The following is a 22950-nucleotide window of genomic DNA, read 5'->3' as shown; positions in this document are numbered from 1 at the left end:
TCCAGTCGGGGGGCGTGCAGGAGGCGGCCGATCAATGACTCTCTCATCACTGATGTTTCTCTCTCTCTCCCTCTCCTTTCCTCTCTCTGAAATCAATAAAGATATATTTTTTTAAAAAAAATTAAGCAGCCTGCTGGCCAACGTGGCTCAATGGTTGTGTGTCAACCTATGAACCAGGAGGTCATGGTTCGATTTCCGGTCAGAGCACATGCCCAGGTTTCGGGCTCGATCCCCAGTGGGGGGAGGGGAGAAGGCAGGAGGCAGTTGGAACTGTTCTGCTCCACATCAGGAGGGGTGCAGTAGTTATTGCAGAGAGAAGGAAGGGAGAAAGGAAAAAGAAACAGAGGGGAGGAAAATCAAGGCTCCCCAGCAAGGCCTTGCCCCATGACTCACCACATCCTCAAGAGTTAACTAAATTCCTGAAATTATTGGAAAAGTGTATCATGTGTGCACACCAGTAAAACGGGGTTTCATGCCCAAGCTGACCTGGGTGGAACCAAAACATCATTTTCAGAAATGGGAGCCCAGAGGGTAAGAAAAGCATAAGCAAACTAAATTCTAGGAAATTCACAAAAATTAGATGTGATGGGGGAATAAATACCCCTGAGCTTTGACAATACTCTGCAATCAGGAGTCTGAGGCTGAAATCATGAAGAACAAGGCAGCTCTGGCTGGCACCTGGATTCTGTATATAACACCCTATATTTCCTGGTAGATAAATCCTGTGACTTATAAATCCGACCAGGTACTAACTGGTAGTTCTAGTCCACATCATCTATTGATTCCTATGTAGCATTTCAATTTACTAAATGCCACTCTAATTAATACTTGCCAAAATCCAAATGAGGTCAGCAGGATATTTCTTTAGGAATTAATGCTTAGAACTGTAATCTCTACTCCTTAATTTTGTTTTGTTGTTGTTTTCAAGATTTTTTGTTTGTTTGTTTGTCTATAATCCTCACCTGAGGATATACTTTTATTGATTTGAGAGAGAGAGAGGGAGGATTGGTTGTCTCCCTTACGCACCCCAACCTGGGATCAAACAAGCAGCCTGGGTATGTGCCCTGACCAGTAACCAAACCTGAGACCTCTTGGTGTACACTATGACATTCCAACCAACTGGACCACACCTGCCAGGGCTACTCCTTAAGTTTTTAATTACAGGCTTGCTCCCTGCCCCCCCCACCTTTTATAAAGGAACTCATTAAATGCAAATGAACTTTAAAAGGAGAATCTCCAGGAAGTCTAACACTAACAAATATATTAAGTCAGAGATGGGGAGAGGATCCATTCCCAAAAAGAGACAAATCATCATGGTTCCTACAGGAGTTGCCTCCTTCCAACCAAGTCAGCCCAAGGGGGTGGCAAATAAGAACCCTTGCAGACAATGATGTCCTGGGCAAGAGGTTCTTGCTAACACAGTCCCTGCTGGCACCCCTTCCATCCTGAAATATGGCAATCAGGCCATCTTCCCACCAGTCTTACCTCCATGGCCCAGGCAGATACTCCAATATAGAAACCTCTGCATCACGATGCACTAGTGACTAGACGCTTTGAGCAGGGAAGGGGAGTCTTTCTTCTCTTGACTCTTCAGAAGTCCTAGCCATCTACATATGGTATCAGGCTACTTGAAGACCCCTACCAACTAACCCAGCATAGCCCATAGCAAGGCTACTCCTCCCTGCTCACACAGCCCATCCCCTATTGCCCCTTCTTCCCCTAACACACACACAAAGAAGGAGGGAAGGAGTCATTGGGCTAGCTTGGCAGGGTTGGGCCAAGTGAGGAGAGAGCAGCCTGCATCTGTACCCTAAATTTAATGAAAAAGTGCCAGACTCTAGATGCACTGAGGTCCACAAACACTCCCACCTCCCAAGGAGGCCCTTTCCCCCAGAGACAGTAGCTGGCAGATACCCAGTTAGAAATTAGTGTTAGTGAACTGATGAGCAGAGAGATTAGCTTATGAAAGCTAGCTTAGAGGAGATAATATATACTATGCAAGAGTTCAGACTGCATAAAAGTCAAGTATGATAGTTAAGATCCACCCAAAGTAGCTAATTATTTAGGACCATGCTCATTTTGATATGCAAACTCTAGAATGTTCTTTAAGTCACTATTTAAATCCCAGCATTTGTGGTTTGACCTGCTTGCTTTCACTATATCATAATGACATTAACACATCACATCTATTGCAGACCCAAACGCTTTAAAAAAGAAAGAATCTAAGAATGAATAAACAATGTCCTCATTTATCTCCTAAACAATTCTAAACAAATCCTCCAACCTCCCAATTTTCCATTTCTCTGTGATGGAATGAAGATATGTAAAATAGCAAAAGTTGTTCCAAGCTGAACTTTGGTTTATAAAATATTCCATTCACTGCATCCTTCATAATTCCACCTAAATGAATTAAGGCATCATACATCACCATCAGCAATATACACACTGAAAAGCAGAATCCACAGGGGGAGGGGGAACCCAATAGTTAAGTTAGAAGAGAGCAACAAAATGCACCTTTGGATTGAAGCTACAAAATCCCAGGTACTCAGGATACTGAGCTCATGATACCTGAGAATTACAATCTGAATGTACAGAGTTTCAATCAAAGGACCATCCAGTATCATCCAAGAGTGAAAGCGACACCATACTCTTGTTCAGTCTCAGAACAAAGTAGAATCAAGTGGCTATTCCATCACAGGGCAAGTCAAAATGGCAGAATTAGGACTACCCAGTTACCAGAACGCTACTTCTCTCAATACCTCTTTTCACAAACAAAACAAATAACTCCATGATGACATTCCTGGAGCAAGCAAAATCATTTTTTGTGGTTGGGGTAGACAATACTACTTGTAAACTTAACACTCATAGTCTTTTCCTTGTGCACACTGCTAAGCAACATCTTGAAGTTTTATCTTTTTCTTGCTAACTTTTTGAACTTATGTTTATGTGATGACAGAGAATAGAGGCTTCAGGTCTATACAAAATAATATGAACTAAATGGATTCTCTCAGGACAGCTAGAAAAGGAGAAAAGCCCATGAAGATCTAGAGAGGAAACTGCTGCTTGATAACCACTGCATTTTTTAAAGGCTACTACAAAAAAAAGCATACATCCTAAGGAACTAAATCTACTAACCTCTACAATCAATGTGATACATGGTTTATCCAGTCTTGAAAAAATCCTCTGGATCACCAATGGTATGTTCATCCACTCGTACACATGCAATTGTATAAAGAATCTATTATTTAGAACACCAGAGGAAAAAAACAATTAAAAGATTTATACTCACAGCTACCATATTTTTATTTTGATATTTATTGATTGATTTTAGAGAGGGGGAGAGAGAGAGAGAAACATCGATTTGTTGTTCCACTTATTTATGCATTCATTTGTTGATTCTTGCAGGTGCCCTGACCAGCGATCGAACCCGCAACCTTGGCATATCAGGATGACGTTCTGACCAAATGAGCTACCTGGCCAGTTGTTTTTTTAAAAAAAAAAAACCCTTTTCATTTCTATGCTAAGATCTCCTACTTGATGCCCCACTTCACGGACTCAGAATAAGGGGAAATTATAGTGATTACCAAACTGGAGAAAGAGTAAGAAACATGTTCATAAATAAAATATACTGTGTAGAATGTGCTGATACTTTAAAAAATACACTGGTAATTACTCACTGAAGGCTAAAACACTCTAATACCAATAAAACATATTGTCATATATGTACATATGTATATATCATAAACATACAAAACCTTGCATTAAAATTAAAAGAAAGTATCTGAAATACACAATAGTTTTATAGGAAGGATATTAGTAGGTAGGCACACATGTTATTAGCACATTTTCACTGAGAATGTACATGGTTAACAGTCATACCCCGGGGAACCTCTGCCTTCTCCCAGCACTCCTAATCCCCTTGCCTGGCTCTTCTTTGTCTGCTTCTGACCCCAACATGTGCATAGCCCCCAGACAGCTGTCCTCTGGGCAACCAGTCCATTCCTGTGACTCTATCATCACCCACACTCTCCCCTAAGCTTCAGAATTAAAGCTCTCACACACCTACAATCCATGTGCCTAGCACTGTGCCAGGTTCTCAGCATGCATTATCTCTTCCCATTCTTGTAACAACTCTATAAAATAGGTTTTATCATCTCATTTTACAGATGAGAAAACCAACACCCAGAAGTTAGGTCCCTTGTTTACTACATTAACTTAGAAGTGGCAGAGCCAGGATTCAAAACCAGCTCTGACTTCGATGACAGAGGGTTTTAACCTGTATTCAAAAGTCTTCCTAAACAACTCAACATGGATGCCTCAACAATTCAATTCATTCATTTAACAAGTAATGTATTTGTTGAACACAAACCTGTTCTCCCTTCTCTCCACATCCGCCTCCCTACATCTGTCTAGAGGCTAGCCTCTCCCTCCCTCTCATCTCTCAGGTAGATTCTTGCAGTTATCTCTAACACCTTCCTCTCCTGAATAACCCTCATCTACTGGGCCCATAATTTCTGCCTATTTTAGAGATTTTTAGATTATATTACCTCCTTGCCCATTCAGACAGACCCTAAACTCCTTTTCCCTGGACACTGTGATACCCTCCTAACTAGTCTTGCTGCTCTCAGTCTCTGGATCCCTGTAATCAATGTTACACCACGGCCACCTGTTCTCCTTGTAAAACAAATCTACTCATGTTACACCCCTGCTTAAAAGTCTTTGATGGTTCTCGACTGTCTACAGAACAAAGTACAAACTAGTTGTGCTGGCATTTCCTATACAAGCTGGTCTCAACCTATCTTCCCAGCTCCATCTCCTACTATCCCCCCACCAAAAATACTAATTTATACAGAGCTTAATTGTTTATACAGCGCATTTTCACACATATTAATCCGAACAACACTATTAAGTATTTATTATTATCCCAGTCTTACAATAAAGAAACTGAGACTTACAAAGGTAAGGTAACTTGCCCAAGTCCCCAAATCGTAAATGGCACAAAGGGCCAAGTCTCAAACTCCAAATCTTACTCCGTCCCCAGTACTTCATGCAGTCATGGCACTGCCAACCCGGCTTATCAGACTTACTCAAACTTTCTCTGAAAATACACATTATTTTCTAACCTGTCTTAGCTCAAGGCACTACTGTTCCCTTAGGCTGGGATGCTCATCTCACTTTCTGGCATATCCAAAGAACTGTGTTAGGCATTGTTCATATCACATACTTCATATCAGTTATTTGTATTTACAGGTAAATCTGTCTCTGCATTGTATTCTAAACCCTATGAGGACAGGACCCTAAGTTAGTGACTCAGTTTCAAAATCTGCTGATTGAATTGATAAACGTGTGGGGAAAACAAGCCATATAAGATGGCAAATATCAAGGCAGACTGGCCAGGCCTGAAACCAGAGATGTGCAACTTAGATCAGACCATCTGAGCACACTGGCACTGCCTACAACTTTAACATCCATCTTCTAAACAAGGTCGAATGCCCTAGTGCCAACTATTCTCACAGACATTGGCCTTTATTAAATAGTAGTTTACTGAAAGCATAACGCAAAACAGAACAGGATGGAAGTGAAAATTAGAAGTTGGTAAAAATATATATATGTATTCCATTTTAGTGTTCCTATTTGGTTAAGTAACCAAAATTTAAATGATACAGGCTTGATTTAGCCTTTTGCCAAAGATCAGTTCAGTTGCGTGTACGGCTGTCATTCAAGCAACCAACTCTGTATGCCCACAAAATTACATTTACCTACACAGCTTTCCACTAAAAGCCATTAGGATTCCTCGCACCGGCAGAGACTCTCTCAGAAGGTATCTGACATGTTGATTATCTGACCAACTTCTGCAACTGAAGTTTCCCATGGCTATGTTCAAATGGTCAAACTGAATAACACCAGTGTGCTTTAAGATTACAGGTTGTTACTGCTCCATGAGTTGCCTTTATCCCAATGAAGATCAGATACTAAGGATGCCTTATAATTATAAAGCCCAGAATATGAAACCACTAAACAGCTGACCAGGTGAAAAGTCTAAAGTGCTTCCTTCTTGCTGTCAGAAATCTCCCTACCCATTGCTAAAATATAACTACAATGTCAACTTTTCCATTAACTGACAGAGGATAATGTTAAAAGAAAAACAGTCCACATGCCCTTGCACTGAATTTCATTTCATTCCAGTTATATAAATAAAGAAAACTACAGACTATAACCTTAAGTAATTCACAAACTAGATTTCAAAACTGCCCTGAACAGTCAGAACAAACTGTTCTCTTTATGTTGGCATCTTACCTCAAAACCTAGTATGTTCTATTTAATATACATCAGAATATTGCCACATTTTATACACTACAGGAGATTTCTTCCAGAAGCTAGCAAGATATGGGGGGAGAGCCATGTTGATCTTGTTACAAACTGTGTATTTTCCTTTTCAGAGAGTAAATACAGAGGTATAGCAGAATTAACAAATGTAGGAATCAAAAGTCTGAGTTCAAGCTGCAACTCTGTAACATGAGGGAAGCTCCACCACTGAGACAGAAAAGTACCAAATTCACAGGGAACACTGCTGTAAGGCTTCGATCAGTTAATAGGCACAAAGTGATTAGAACACATGGTTAAGCCTTCAACAAACATCAGCTTTACTATTACTCTATCACAATACCTGACTCAAAGTGACAATTACATGATATTTGTGAAAACAAGTTCTAACAAATCCCAACTCAGGATCATCCTGCTTACCTTTGCCAACCCTCACACATCAATGATACTACTTTAGAAAATAAAACAAGACAACCATAACAGTCAATTCTGCTTCTCAGGAGCCCCTGCAAAGTGTGGTGGCAAATACATTTGAAAGCAGGGATAGATGTAATTTAAACTTATGACATGTGTGTCACTTCAAATGTAAAGATAAGAAAAATGTTGATTTGAATCTATGGAAACAGTGCTACCAACTCTACATCTCTAAATAACAAACCTGGGAACTACAGATGATAATATTACTTTAGCATTATCTATATCAGATAATCATACATTAAGGTACTTATATCTATTTATATGTATTCTTCCTCTTTCTTCTCAACAGTATTACAATTTTTGGTGTTTCTGTACCCAACAGCAATGTTAAATAGCAGTCAAGTCGTTGAATTAAAGCTACATATGGCAGGGAATTTAGCAAAGCATCTGACTTGATCTTTTCATCAGCATGAACACTCTGTGATCACAGAGATAATTCAGCCTAATGGCTGGTTATGAGGGAGTCTGAGACCCCTAGGATCCAACTCTACCACTTACTAGCTACAGGAGCTTGGGAACCCAAAAAGCCTGTTTGTCATTCCATAAAACAGCGATAATTTTACCTACCTTTTAGGATTATTTTGACAAATGAAAGATTAAATGCTAAGCACTTAAAACTGCTAGTGCTGAAATATTTAGGGGGGGAGTGTATGGATGCCTCCAATTCACATTGAAATGCATTAAAAAAAAACGGATTCAATACATAATGCAACTGAACTGTACACTTAAAAAATGGTTAAGATGGCCTGGCGGGGTGTGGCTCAGCGGTTGAGCATCGACCTAGGATCCCAGAGATGGTGGTTCGATTCCCAGTCGGGGCACATGCCCGGGTTGTGGACTTGATTCCGTCAGGGGCCTTCAGGAGGCAGCCGATCAATGATGACTCTGTCATCATAGATGTTTCTATCTCTCTCTCCCTCTCCCTTCCTCTCTGGGAAATCAAAAAAGATATATATATATTTTTAAATGGTTAAGATGATAAATTTTATGTTATGTGTATTTTACCACAATCTTTTCCAAAAATATAATTAAAATAAAATTTTAAAACGTAGATTGAAAGATGGACAGACAGCCCAGCAGGTGTGGCTCAGCCTTTGAGTATCGACATAGGATCCAGGATATCAAGGTTGACTCCCAGTCAGGGAACATGCCTCGGTTGCAGGCTCAGTCCTCAGCAGGGGCGTGCAGGAGGCAGCCGGTCAATGACTCTCTCTCACCATTGATGTTTCCATCTCTCTCTCCCTCTTTCTTCCTCTCTCTGAAATCAATAAAGATATATTTTTTAAAAAATAAAAATTAAAAAAAGATGGACAGACAGATGTGATAAAGCTAGTAAATTATCAAATGTAGAATCTAAGTAGTAGGCATATGAATACTCATTTTCAACTTTTCTGTATTTTTGAAGATTTTTATAATAAGATATTAGGGGGAAAAAACAATGCTGGTATCTAGTAGTTTGCTTTTATTATCATCTACTAGTCAGAAATAATGGCCAGTAAATATTCAGATACTTAGCTCCTTTTTATGGCAGAATTTTAAAAAGCACCTCTTAAAATTGCCAGCCATCTATCCTTTTATTATAGCCATTCTGAAACTAAAAATAGTTTATTTGGAACTTCTTAGACAGTATATATGTGTGTGACTTCAAGTTAAATTATTCTAAGGTGCCAAATGCCAAGCGTTGAATCTTTCCTGAAGAAATACGGAAATCAAGTCAACAGACATCTGTGGTTGATGATTGATAATTCCATCAAACAAAACACTGGAAAAGCAAGGATTGCAACTAATTGTTCCTAACTTTTCCAGTAGCTGCTAAAGCCAAAGAATTCCTTAACCAGAAGTACTATCAGCACTTTAACAGGTATCTAGAGAACAAATACGTAGCCACTTTGAAATGATATCCACTTCTTCCTCTAGTTTTGTTCCCCATTCCAACTGGTAGTTCAGATTTCAACATGTTTAGTGATACAACAGGAACTCAGACATCACACAGTATAAAAAGTTTTACTATCAGACCACCTCATACCCACTGGGATGGCTACCATCAAAAACATAGACACCTGCCCTGGCTGGTATGGCTCATTTGGTTGGCACATTGTCCTGTCCACCAAAAGGTTGCAGGGATCGATTCCAGGTCAGGGCACATACCGAGGTTGTGGGTTCGATCCTTGGTGAGGCACATATGGGAGGCAACTTATCGATGATGTTTCTTTCTCATATCATGTTTCTCTCTTTCTCTCTCTCGCCTTTCCTCTTTTTCCAAAAATCAATTAAAAAAATATATATATCCACTGGTGAGGATTTAAAATATATATATATGGAAAATAATGTGTCGGTAAAGGACATGGAAAAATTGGGACCCTTGTGTACTGATGGTAGGAACATAAAATGGTACGGCCACTGTGGAAAACAGTATGATGGTTTCTCAAAAAATTAAAAATAGAATTACCATATGATCCAACAATCCCACTTTGGGGTATATATCCAAAAGAATTGAAAGCAGGATCTCAAAGAGATATTTGCATACCTATGTTCATAGCAGCACTATTCACAATAGCTGAAACATACAAGCAACCCAAGTTTCCATTGACAGATGGAATGAGAAAATGGATAAAAAAATGGGATGTGTGCATATAATGGAGTATCATTCAGCCTTAAAAGAGAAAATGCTGTCACATGCTACAATGTGGATGAACCTTGACTTTATGTTCAGTGAAATAAGCCAATCACAAAAAGAGAAATTCTGTATGACTCCACTTACATGAGATATACAGGGTAAACAAAATCATAGAAACAGAAAGTAGAATGGTGGTTGCCAGGGGCTGAGAGGAGGTGGGAGTAAGGGAGTTAGGCTTCAATGTATATGGAGTTTCAGTTTTGAGAGATAAAAAGAGTTCTGGAGGTAGATGGTGGTGGTGACTGCACAAACAATATGAATGTACATAATATTAATGAACTGTATACTTAAGAATGGTTATGATGGCAAATTTTACGCTATGAGCATTTTACCACAACAAGAAAAAATAAAAATAAAAATCAGGGAATTAATCTCCCCAGAAGGCCTGGTGGTGCTCCAGCTTGGAACTGACAGGCAATCAACTCAGTGGCTATCAGCCCGCGGTCTATCTCTAACCATGAGACCTTGTCTTCTCATACTCTACCCTGGCCAGGGTCACACCAATTGTTTATTTCAGCCTCAAAATGAGCCAACATTACTCCTGCTACACCAGTTTTGTGTTAAAGCAGCAAGGAACTTAATCTCTCTAACCTGCCTCCTCTTTAAAACAAGCATAATTCCTACCTACGTGCTTCATAAGGTTGTTATGAGGGTAAAAGTGAGATCATGCACATAAAAGTACCTTTCAACTGCCAAGCACCAAAGAAACAGAAATTATGTTTATAACTACTATCATATGGAAAATTCAGAAGGGGCTCTAACAACAGAAGCTTCACAAAGCTTGGGACACCTAACCCATGCTTCATCCCATGTAAAACTCACATGCATCCCTAAATAACACCTCTCTTGATTCTGTCATAAACTGAAGGGCGGCATTGAGGAAACAAACCACCACCACCACCAAAAAAACTCAACCGAAAGCATTCATCTAACCACCACAGATGCAATCAGAAATTATCTTACACGTCCCAGGAAAATTCAGTGTCTAGGACCCCAGCGTGGGCCTGCGACGCCCCGGGACTACATTTCCCACAAAGCACCGAGGCGAACCCGGGCGGCGGGCGTGGCGGCCTGGAACTCAGGGTGACCACCGCTCTCCCCGAACGTGGATCGCCGTCCCCTGGAAAATTGCAACGTTTAAGGTCGAGTGTGCACTGGCTCTCCTTTCTGAACGCGCTGTCACCCCGCGGTTTCTCCTGCGGCCAGCGCCGCGACCCTCTCTGCTCTCCCGTCCTTCCTGCTCCACCTGAGGGTCACCTCCTGCTCTTGGCCTTCCCACCGATTCCTGGGGTGTCACAGAAAGGCACCCTCTCCCCCTCCCTGAAAACTCTTATTTCTAAAACTCGCCCAACAGTTGGGATGGGGGGCGGGGCACAGCGGGGTCAGACGGGACGGACTGACACAACTCGCCACCCTGGGGCTCGGGCGGGTCCGCCAGCCGGGGCACCGCGGGCAGGGGGCTGGGCTCCCCCCACCCCTGAGCCGGAGCGGATCGCCGACCGAGGTGGCTCCGCCTGGGGCTCCGGTTTCAATTTCGCAACGTGACGGTGCAAACCTGAGGCCTACAAACGCCCGCGGCGGCGTCCGGCGCCCCGCCCGCCCACCAGGCCCCAGCACCCCAGCTCCCCGCACCCGCCGCCCGCCCGGCCCGGCGCCCGGCGGGCGGCAGCGCGCCCCAGCCCTCCCGGCCTCGGCCCTGCGGCCCCGCGCAGCGCTCGCTCCGGCTCGCGGCCACAGGCTCGCCGTGGCACTTACTCAGCTCGTCCTGGGAGGCGGAGGCGGCGGCCGCAGCCATGTTGCGCCGCGGCGGGAGGGAGGGGCCGGAGGGGGAGGGCGCGGACGAGCGGCGCGGGGGGCTCGCGGCTTGCGGTGCGACAGGGGCCCCGAGCCGCCTCCGGTTGTTCGGCGCGGGCCGCGCGGCGCCCTCGAGGCCCGCCCGCCGCCGCTCGCCTGCGTCCCCTGCGCTGCACGCGTCGCTCTCGCCGTCGCCCGCGAGGTCGCGACTCGGGCGCTCTCGCAGCCTCGCGCCTCTGCGGGGCCGCCGCCGTCCGTCGGCCGAGTCCGGGTGCGCCCGGCCCGCGCGGCGGCTCTGCGGCTCGCGCCGCGCTAGCTCAACTCACGCCGGTTTTATATTTAGAAAGAGCTGAGCCATCCTCCCAGCGGCCCCCCCGCCGGGCCCGTCGCGCGCCCGCCCGCCCTCGCTCGCTCGCTCGCGGCTCGTCCTGCCCACCTGCCACCGCCCGCCCCGCGCGCCGGAGCCGGAGCCGGCCCGCGAGCGCTCCCCACGCGGACCCGGCACGCGGCGGCCTGCACGGGCGGCCAGGCCTAGCCGCCCGCCGCGCCCGCGCAGCCTGCGGCGGCCCCGGCGCGGGCGGACGCGCGGGCCTCTGACCTGAGTCCGAGCCGGTCTCCATGCCGGGGCTGCGCTCGGCGCCGCGCGGTGGGCGCCCGGGAGCGAGGCGTTCGGCGGCCTCGGCCCCTGGAGCCGCGCGCTGCAGTCCGCGAGGGGTCCTCCGAGCTGGGCCCGACTGCGGCGGCCGGGGGAGATCCTCCAGGCGGGCCCGGGGCTCCTTTAGAAAGCTCTGTGGCTGTCACGCCGGCTGGTCCCGACCTGAAGAAACACGCCTGTCCAAAGGAAGAGACGTGGACTCGGGAAAGTAGAGCCGCGTTCGGAGTCGGCGGGAGGAAGCCCCGCCCTGCGCCTCCCGCCGAACTTCTCGTGGGGCCCGCGGCTGACTCAGTGCCGGGCGAGCCCGAGCGCCGCGAGCCGCGCGGACCAGGCTCCCTGGGCTGCTTTTCTCCCTTAAAGACAGATCCGGTGTAGGTTTCTGATGCCCTCGGGACCGAGGACTGCGAGAGAGGAAAATCACTCAGCCCTACTGAGAGTTAAATGATAAAGTTCAAATTCAACAATATATGCTTATATGAGCTTTTTTTTTTAAAAAAAAAAATGTGTTTCTTCTAATATCTATGTTCCTTTTGGTAACCGGAGTGATTTACTTTGAATATACCGATTTTCACTTTACACCTTCAGTTTGTACGTGAGATCATGTACTTGAAAAAAACGCTTGAAAAATGGAATTCAAATTAAGGGTTGCATAATTGCTGCGCTTTAAATGATGGTACTGTCCTAACAAATTAGGTACAAGATCAGGTACATTTTTTTTTTTTAATAAGAGGAAGAAATCAAGATTCTAAATGGGTTAAAATTGCATTTATTCCTAAAAGTGGACATCTGTAAAGCCCTAGTTAAAGTCTAGAAAACAGAATATGTTATTCCAGACATAAAGGCAAAAAAAAAAAAAAAAAAAGTGTAGGTACCTATACATCATTTAAGATGTTATTGCCTTTATTAGACATATTATACATGATCTCTGTAAAAAATTCAAATGATTCAGAATATCATAAGATTAGAAGTGGAAGTCCTTTCCCCCATCCCACTTTGCCCCAGAGAAAACTATGGTTAACAGGTACAGTTGTGTGCACATCCTCCAAGGCCTTGTCTCCGAACACATGTGCAGTTCCAAATACGACTTGGATGGGGAGAGGATTCACAATCACTAAAATTCTGCATTAATATTTTCCCCCATAAACATTCTTCCATGTTAATTCAAAAAGCTGTACACCACCACACTTTTTTTGTTCATGATTTCATAGTACATTAACCAATTCCTTATTTTAGGACATTTGGCTCTTTTGTTTGATGTTGACACAAAGTCAATGCACAGTGAACTATTTGCAGAGAATACAATACTGAAGTGTATAAAGTAAAGGTTGTCCCCTACCTGCCTGCCCACCATCCCCTCATCTCTAGAAATAATTTATTAACAGTGGTGTATACAACCTTTTCTGACCATTTCTATGAATGTATAAAGTGGCTGCACCAAGGCCTGGTTTGGACAGACTTTTACTTTCCATAACCTCAAATAGATCTTTCTAAAATCATTCCAAAAAAATAGAGAACCTAAGTTAAAAAAAAAAAAAAAGCAAGTTTAACTTCAGCTAGCAACTCATAAGCTCCTCCTATATAGAAATTCCAGAGTCCATGTGTGTGTAAATCACATATGTGTGTACACAGATTTTTTTGTTTGTTTTGGCAAAAAATTAAACCATAGTACTACACATGCTGTGTAACTTTTGAGAATTATTAAACTGAAAAGTAAAATTTTATTGGCAATGCATCTCCTAAGAAAAAGGACAGGGGCTTTTTGCAAAATTCAGAAATAAAAAAGATACCCAGTTGTCATTCAGTTCCTTGTTACCTAATTTAATACATCAAATTGTCCCCTTGTCTTGGAGTTTTTCCTCTGGAGGCAACTGACCGCAGTTACACTGGAGATGGCTGGGAGATATGACTTGCTTTCGTCAAGAGAAGGACCATTGTGAAATAGGTGTTCTTACCCAAAGCAATTTCAACAAAGAATATGTATGAGCTTGAGATTGATTCTCTTAATACTGTGCATGCCCATGAATCCTAAGAAAATCTCCATGTACTCCCGGTAGACCCTTGCTCCATAACAGTGCATCTTCAGTGTTCTTTCTCCTTATCGTATTCTGTCCCTAATCTCTCCTAAAACACATGCACACCCCTACCCAGACCTTCCTTTATTCTCACATTGAAGGGGCACCTTGCCCAGCTGGACATGGCTCAGCAGTTGAGCATCCACCTAGGATCCGGGAGATCGCAGTTCCATGCCCTGTGCCTGGGTTTCAGGCTCGATGCCCAGCAGGGGGCGCGCAGGAGGCAGCTGGTCAATGACTCTCATCATGGATGTTTGTTTCTCTCTCTCTCTCCCTCTCCCTTCCTCTCTCTAAAATCAATAGACATATATACTTTTTTAAAATATCTGTAGACGAGTACTGGAGTAGTTCACAGAAACAAGAAAAATGACACAAGTAGGCTTCAGGAAGCATAGGAAGCGGGCAGCTCCCAGGAACTCCGGGCCAGGAGCTTAAAGATTCCCCAGGGAATTGCAACCAGATGATTCAGCGACAACACAGCCTTTCATTTCTGAAAGTTGTTGAATAAAAATTATAAGCCCCGGCCGGCTGGGCGTGGCTCAGCAGTTGAGCGACGACCTAGGATCCAGGCAATCGGGGTTCGATTCCCGGTCAGGGCACATGCCCTGGTTGCGGGCTCAATCAATGACTCTCTCATCATTGATGTTTGTCTCTCTCTCTCTCCCTTTCCTTTCCTCTCTCTGAATTCAATAAAGGTATATTTAAATAAATAAAAAATAAAAATTATAAGCCCCAAACTTTGACTTAACCTTGGTTAAAGTTAAAAGAAACCATAGATTGAAATGATCATAAATGAGGGGTAAATAATCTTGCTGACACATATTCTATGGAAATCCAAAGTACCATGTTGGTCTAACATTCTCAACAACAACAAAAAGAGGTGATGAGGAAAATTTTACATTCTGATGACTAGAGGAGCACAATGAATCAATTCTTAAGGGGCCAAGGTCATATTTAAATCTCAAATATATGGATACTCTGTTTCATCTTATAATTATAGCTTATTTAATGTTTAATAAGGAACAAGAGACTCCTGTCTTAAGTAATTGAATTATCTTATTTATGCAATAAATGAATTCACCAATCTTAAGTGCACTATATATACTACATGGGTTCTGTGGGGGTCCAAAATGAGTCACCCCAAGATGTGCAGATTGTTTGCACATCTTGGGGTATGCAGATTGTTTAGAGCTAAAGGGAACTTTAGCTGCAGGCTCAAGAGAAGCTACTGTGACCGCCTCACCCCACCCCCTTAACTACCTAGAAGAATTTCAGTTGGAGGCCTTGTCCATAAGAGATTATCAGAGATAACTTCTTTTGATGCTTATAGGGCAGGGCAAATTTCTATTGACTAAAGGCCTGCTCTTCGTATCCTCGTGCAAGGCACCTCACCTCACCCCCCTCTCAGGAAATCTCACGTACCCATGTTCCCTTCTTGTCTCTGAGCCTTTCCTGCGTGTAGGGTCCCTGCCTCTCTCATGTATGCGAGGTTCCCATATGTATGGGTACTAAACTTGGTTTTTTCCTCTTGCTAGTCTGTCTTACATCTATATGATTATTAGACCAGCCAGAAGAACTTTGAGGGTAGAGGAAAGTTTGTTCCTCCTCCACAGTTCTTTTGTCAGATCAAAAGTATTTGGAATGGCCCTGGCTGGTGTGGCTCAGTGGTTTGAGCATCGGCCTGCGGCCTGAAGGGTCCCAGTTTGATTCCAGCCAAGGGCACATACCTATTTGCAGGCTCAGTCCCTGGCCCTGGTCAGGATATGTGCAGGAGGCAACGATATGTCTCTCTCACATCGGAGTTTCTCCCTCCATCTCTCCCTCTCCCTTCCACTCTCAAAAGCAATGGAAAAAATATCCTCGGTGAAGATTTAAAAAAAAAAAAAAAAAGTATTTGGAATGAGTCTCTCATAGCTGTAGAAATTAAAGTCACCTCTGATGTAGCTGATCTAAACATAAAACAAAGTTTGATTTATTTAACAGTGTCAAGAGTAAAACCCTGGGACAGGAGAGTTGATTGATGTAGTTTGGATTACTTGTCTACCTTGCAGTGGGGAGTTGGGACTATTACTAGAAGAGGGGGAAAGGAAAGTTGGACAATAAGACAAACAATAGCTACCACATCCCACTAGTCTAAACAACAAATACTCATTCTCTTTAAAATGGCTCTATTCTGTCATTTCCCCCCATACCTTGCCTTAGTCTCTTTTCTTTAAGGCATCTTATGGTAAACAAAAGTCCTCAGTCTTTAGTCCTTTGCACTCTGGTTTCTGGCTTCTCGCTTTATCCTAATAAAGATCAATACTTTTTACTCTCAAAGTTTACCAGTGATTTCTCATATTATGTGTGCGTGTTTCATTGAAATATAATTGACATGTAACATTGTAAGAGTTTTAGGTACACAATATATATGCATATATTATGAAATAGTTACAATAAGTTTAATTAACATCCATCACCACACAGCTACAATTTTTTTTCTTGTGATGAGAACTTTTAAGATCTACTGTCTCAGTGAGACAGGCTAGTAAGCCAGGAGAAGCGGAACACGGAAACTGAGACAGATAAACAGCAGTTTGCAGCCATCTAGGAAATGCTATCTTCCCTAAACCGGGGACACTTAGGAGTAAGTGGTTTGCACTTCTCCCCAACCAGAGGGAGCTTAAATCACCCTACTCAGGGAGACAGATAGCAGAAACCCAATTAGTGCCTCTTGCCAGCCACACCCAAGGACAAAGTTAAAAGAATAAACCTCGCCCTCGCCAGTTTGGCTCAGTGGTTCCAACATCAGCCCAAGGACTGAAGGGTCCCATGTTCGATTCCAGCCAAGGGCACATACCTCAGTTGCAGGCTCGCTCCCCAGCCCCCAGTTGGGACACGCCGGGGAGGCAACCAATCGATGTGTCTCTCTCACATCGATGTTTCTCTCTCTCTCTCTTCCACTCTCTCTGAAAAGCAATGGAAAAAAATATCCTTGGGTGAGGCTTTAAAAAAAAAGAATAAACTTCATTTCTATTGACATCTTCCCCTAAACGCCCAGCCTTCAAAACCCCTCAAAGCGAAGGTCCCAGCTCCAGCTCTCTTTCCCAGGAGCAAGCCCACGCCTTTCCCCCCACCCTTTCTTCCCCACAGGCAGGCAACTCCTAAACTCTAAGGGACCCCAGGAGGCTGGCAACCAGGGCAGCAATGGGCAGTGGCAGTTCGTCCCAGACAAATCCCCTGAACCTGTCCCCAAGGCCCCCTTTTCTCTGACTTCTTCATGAGCCAAAGCAGCCCAGCCTAGGCTTGTTTCCCCAGCCCTTTCTTGTTTCACTGTCCCCAGTTTTAATAAACATCCTCTAAAATTCGCCTGGACTCGTGCTGTGAAATTTTTCCCGCACCAAATCAAGAACCCACACGCTACCTACCGGCCCTAGGCGGGCCTGCTCAGCGCCAGGTCCCCTTTCCAGGAACGTTAGCAACTTTCAAATAGACAGTACAGTGTTATTAACTATAGTCACCATGCTGTCCATTATATCCCCAGGGTTTTATTAGCTTATAAATGGAAGTTTGTGCCTTTTGACCACCTTCGCCCATTTTGGCCCATCCCTACCCCTCCTCATATATTTGGTGGTTTTTTTCCAAGACAGCTCAGCCTTGCTAGCATCTCTCCAACACCAGACATTTAAATCCTCTTGCCATCCTTGGCTCATTTTTATTCTCATTTTTCTTCTATCTTCCCACAGTCTGCCTGTTCCCACCACCTCCCCTTCCTGATCACGTACGCACCTTATTGGCAAACTTTCCCTGTAAGGGAGTAGAGAGCAAACAGTTTATGCTTTGCGGGCCCTGCAGGTCCTGTCACAACTACTGGGCTCTGCCATTATAAGATGAGAACAGTTGTAAACACCACATGAACAAAGGATCGTGGCTGGGCCCCAGTGAAACTTTATTTACAAAAACAGGCAATGGGCTGGCTTTGGATTAAGGGGCCACAGTTTGCTAATTTCTCATCTAGGAGCTTCTTGAGAAAGGTAGACTGGGAGGTGAATGCTGGGGACTTGTATGTCTGAAAGTGTCTCTAATCTACCCTGAAACAGCCGGGATGCTGAGAGAGTCCTACACTGGAAATAACTTCTCATAATTTTGAAGATACTGCTCACTCTTTTCTACCTTCCACGTTGCCTCGTTTCCTTTAGCTCAGCTAAATCCACCAGAGGTAGCCCTCTGCCTTAGGTTCACAGTTATTTTGCTTTATTTGTAACATTTTAAAATTTTCTAAAAAAGAAAATCCATTTGAAGAAATTGAGCATTATGTTTCCTAATGTCCTTTACCCAAGGAATAGCTTTTCCTAGAATTTGGTACCAGGAAAATGTTTGAATTTCAGGGAAACGTCTATGCTCTCTTTTATGAGACAATAGGAACCAGGCAATCCATTGTCATTCATTTTTTGTCTTGATTGTTAGTGTCCAATTGCATTAAACTCTCATACCATTGTCTCTTCATTTGTATCCTCGGATGTTGAATAAATGTGCAGGAAAGGACAAAGGGAAGGCAACTATTTTAGCAGCTATTGCAACATTTCAGATGAAAAGAAACAGAAATGGAGAGTTGAATTTCAAATTCAAGAGGCAATTTAAAGACAGATGGGATGCAGGGATTCAGGGACAGGGAGATTTCCAGTTTAGAGAGACGACGAAATAGTTAATGTCCCTAACCAAGATAGAAGAATAGGTTTGGAGGTCAGGGAAAGGATGGGTTTTGAGTATGGGGAGCTAAGCAAACAACTATTATCTCTCCCCTCCCGCCTACTTACTTTCAAATAGTAGTGGAAGTGCCTTATGATACGAAAAGTGATACAGAAGAACAAAGGCCATCGATAATAAAGATAAAAGCCAAGTTGTAAAGCAAATAGGAACACGCCAGCTGAGGTCAAAGCAAAGGTTAACGTTTCTAAGCCAGCAAGGACATCAACACTGACTGGGTATGGTGGACACTCTCAGGAAATCATTGGGCCCCATTGTTGCCTGCCCTGGTCACTTGTGCCCAGGAGCATCAGGGCCCAGACAAGAGGCCCTGGGGGAAGACTGACACCTAGTGTCAAGTAACGAGCCAGCTCTGAGGATGAGAGCACTTCAGAGTCAAGAGCGCCCAGCATGTTTCATGGGATTCCAGCCTTTGTATTTAGGAGCTCAAAGAATTGTTTAATTCCAGGCCTCACAGAGACACTGTGCCTCTGCCCAGATTACCTTTGGAGCTGGATGGGACCAATACCTACAAGGCAGGAAAGATTTGTAGGCAAACAGTATATGGATGCTGTACTTTCAGACAGAGGGAAAATAATTGGTGAAACTCAATTCGAACTTACCCCAGGCTAAGAAATGTTTTGCTTCTCTTATAATCCTCAGTCCTGCGCCTCCCCACACCTCTAGGATCTTCCTATTCCTGTGCTACAAACCCTGTGTTTCTGTGCATTCCTCTTAGGCTGACCCAACCTCTCATAATCACCCCCACAACCTCCGCTGAGCCCTCTGGAACCTGGTTAGTAGTTACAAACACCCCTACACCCTCAACAGCTTCACAGAATCCACTCTCACTTCCTACCTTATCTGAGTATTCTTTTTTCCATGCACCCCTCACCAGCATAAGCTGTTAAATCTCTTACATCTGACCACTGGGTGAGGTGGTAGAATCAGTATCTTCCTAGCTCCTCATTGGGACTTCCAGACCAAAGTTCCACCCAGCTTAAGTCTTCCTCTCCATCCTGAATCCTGGAGCATCTTGGATGTCAGCATCCACTGATGCAGCCATCCCACACTTTGGCCTTACATTTCCCTATTTCTTCTCCACTCCCCTTCACCTTCACTCCACTGCAGTGGCCCACTCCCAAAGGCACACCCGAGACTTGGTCACCACCTACAGTATTCCTACTGCTTAAAGCTTTCCGATCTTTAACCCACCCATTAGACTGTCATCCTGCCTTTTGCTCAATTATCCCATTCATTCTTTTCCAAAGTCAGATGTACTGAGTTACGAATTTTTAAGCTTTATCTGGGTTTCGTTGAAAAACAATAAGCTACACATATTTAAAGAATAGTAAAGATGAGTTTTGACATAATGTACACCCACGAAAACATCACAATCAATATAATGAACATATCTGTCACCTCCAAAAGTTTCCTAATGGACCTTTGTAATTCTTCTCTCCCTACCCCTAGACCCTCTCCCCTCCCAGGCCACCACTGATCTGTTTTCTGTCACTGAAGATTAGTTTACATTTTCTAGAAATGTATATAAATGGAATCGCATACTATGTGTTCTGTTTTTTGTTTGACTTCTTTCACGTTGAGATTTCATCTAGGTCGTGGCAAGTGTCAGTAGTGCACTCCTTTTCATTGCTGGATAATATTCCATTGTCTGACTAACTATTGTTTATTATTTATCCATGTACCAATTGCTGAACACTTAAGATGTTTCCATTTTTAAAAAATATATTTTTATTGATTTTTAGAAAGAGAGGGAGAGGGAAAGAGAAACATCGATGTGAGAGCACAACATTGATCAGCTGCCTCCTGCACGCCACCTACCAGGGATCAAGCCTGCAACCCAGGCATGTGCCCTGGCCAGGAATCAAACTGGCAACCTTTTGGTGCATGGGACAATGCCCAACCAACTGAGCCACACCAGGCAGGGCGAGATGTTTCCAGTTTTTAACTATTACCATAAAATGCTGCTGTGAACAGTCCTATATAAATATGCTTTCATTTCTATTGAGGTATAATTCACTTATCACATTTTAGGTGTACTATTCTCTTTGATAAATGTATGTAGCCTACAAATTGACAGACATACACAATCAGGGAACCACCGCCACAATCAAGCTATAGCGTATTTCCATCACCCCAAAAGTTCCCTTGAGCCCCTTTTCTCCACTACTAGTGCCTGGCAACCACTGATCTCATTTCTGTCCCTGCAGCTCTGTCTTTAGAATGACATGTAAGTGGAATCATCAAATGTGTACTTATTGGCTCAGGTAGTTACAAAGGTCATCCCAGGTTCAAGGGGGAGGAAACATCAGTGGGAGGACAGTAACATCCCATCGTGAGAATGCATATCGAGATGGGATATGTGTATATTGGTGCAGCTATCTCTACAAAATACGATTTGCCACATACTGCATCAACTTTATCCCCAGCTTTACTTCTTCCCATCCACTCTCCGAACTGAAGCCAACACCGCTAAAAAACAAACAAGCAAGAAGCTTATTTATTTGCCTAAAGTATTCCTAGAGATCTCAGCAGCTTGTTTACACGTGAAAGTAACCGGTTTATTCTTTGCTCTTTCCTTACTGATGCACAGTCCACCACTCTCTACCATGACGGTTGCTTTTAATCAAAACGTACAGGTTGGCCTCCAGCTGTAATTTACTCATAGGTAGCATGTCATTTAAGTACAGAGCATTTCAACCAATGCAGCATTTCTCAAAGTGTAATCGAAGGGTCGCCTGCAACAGGTGGTATGTGGGGAGGGCCCCCAAATTTGTATTCAAATGAAGAATGCCATGTGATTCTAAGGTGCACTGAAGTTCAAGAACCACTAATTAACATTTCTCTGACCTGCCCAGTTAAACGAATGAGCCAATTTCATTTCACGTTCCTCTACTTTGCCCAGCTTCTCCTTGATACCCCCTTCATTTGCAGCCAGCCAAGCCAAGAGCGATGGAGAAGATTAGACATGCAGACTTGGGACTGGGGTAGCTTCTTCCCGACTGCAGGCAGCCCTGTCTCCTCAGCTTGCCTTGCTGCCTTTGAGATGAACCCAGTGGTTTCACTGAGTTGAGCTTGGTCTGTCCATTTAATGTTTCAGGGCCTTGACCCACTGTGCTCCTTCAATCTAGACTGTTTTTCTTTCCCAACTCCACCCTTCCAAAAGTCATCTAATTATTAGGACCCTCCAAATAATCCTTCTGGAGTTCCTCGGCCCTTTCTGCTGTGCCCCTGGTAATCCATACAAGTGCCCATTCAGATAGTCAACAAATATCTATTCATCACCTACTATGTGCCAGGTACTGTTCTAGGACTTGGGGATTGTACTTCCACGGAAAAAAACAGATAAAAATCCTTGTCCTTACGGAACTGATATTCTCGTGAAGGCGGACAATAAGAAAATCATATGCGATGTTAGCAGGGGAGACAGGAGTGGAAGGGGTGGGTTCCAATACAAGGACAGTGGTGGGCGAGCCTCGCTGAGAAGACACGAAGGCAGGCGCGGCGAGCGCAGCACAGCGCTGCCTCCCGGGGCGCGGCGGCCGGAGGGAGGAGCCGGGCGGGCCCGGGGCCCGGGACGGGAGGGGAAGCGGAGCGAGAGGTCAGGGGGCCACGGGTGCCCAGCTTCCATGGGCCTCACAGGCTGCTGTAAAAATGTTTTTTTTTACTCTGAGCGAAATGGGAAGCTTTCGCAGGGTTTTAGGCAGAGGAGGGACATGCTCTGTTTTCCATTTTTTAAGCATCTCTTTTTGGCTAATAGCGAAGAACAGTGAAATCAAGAGGCTATTGCAATAATCCGGGCGCAGCATGGTGGTGGTGTTTCGGACCATGGTGGCGGACTGCGAGCCACACAAATCAGTGTGTGTTTCCTTCCAGCCGCGGCGCAGTCGGGGCTCGTCGCGCCGGCATCGCCGACACGCTCCCGCGCTGGGGTTTCCAGCCTCCGCTTCAGGGACGCGCAGGGAGGAGAAGGGGGCGGGATGCTTCGAGGTTACCAAGGAGACCCCAGCACCACAGACCTGAAACCCCGGAATGTTCTAGGCCTGGAGGCCTCTGGCGCAGCAGTAATTCCGCGGCCGGGCCCCCAGCCGCGTGGGGGGCCCGCCGGGCGGGGAGCCCGTGGCGAGCGCGGCGCGAGCGCGGAGCGGGGCGGGCGGCCCCCGGGAGGCGTGGCCCGGCCGGCGCGCAGGCGCAGTGGCCGCCGC

The 22950-nt window shown here is 44.5% G+C and overlaps 1 protein-coding gene across 3 annotated transcripts in view; it reads right to left on the bottom strand.

Moving 5' to 3' along the window:
• Window positions 1-12176, bottom strand: part of ECPAS (Ecm29 proteasome adaptor and scaffold) — an 85914-nt gene extending 73738 nt beyond the window's left edge. Inside the window, exon 1 of one of the 3 annotated variants that reach the window (XM_081150684.1) lies at window positions 11871-12176. In XM_081150684.1, the coding sequence (XP_081006810.1) occupies window positions 11871-11892 (22 nt within the window). In that variant the 5' untranslated portion in view covers window positions 11893-12176. Of the gene's footprint in view, window positions 1-3135; window positions 3233-11233; window positions 11602-11870 lie in introns of those variants that run through there. The other 2 variants (XM_081150683.1, XM_081150685.1) reach the window with 2 other exon arrangements.
• Window positions 12177-22950: the final 10774 nt, after the last annotated feature.

The sequence above is a fragment of the Miniopterus schreibersii genome (assembly GCF_964146895.1).
Source record: "Miniopterus schreibersii genome assembly, chromosome: 11".
Classification (NCBI taxonomy): domain Eukaryota; kingdom Metazoa; phylum Chordata; class Mammalia; order Chiroptera; family Miniopteridae; genus Miniopterus; species Miniopterus schreibersii.
This window is presented reverse-complemented; position numbering and strand designations above follow the sequence as displayed.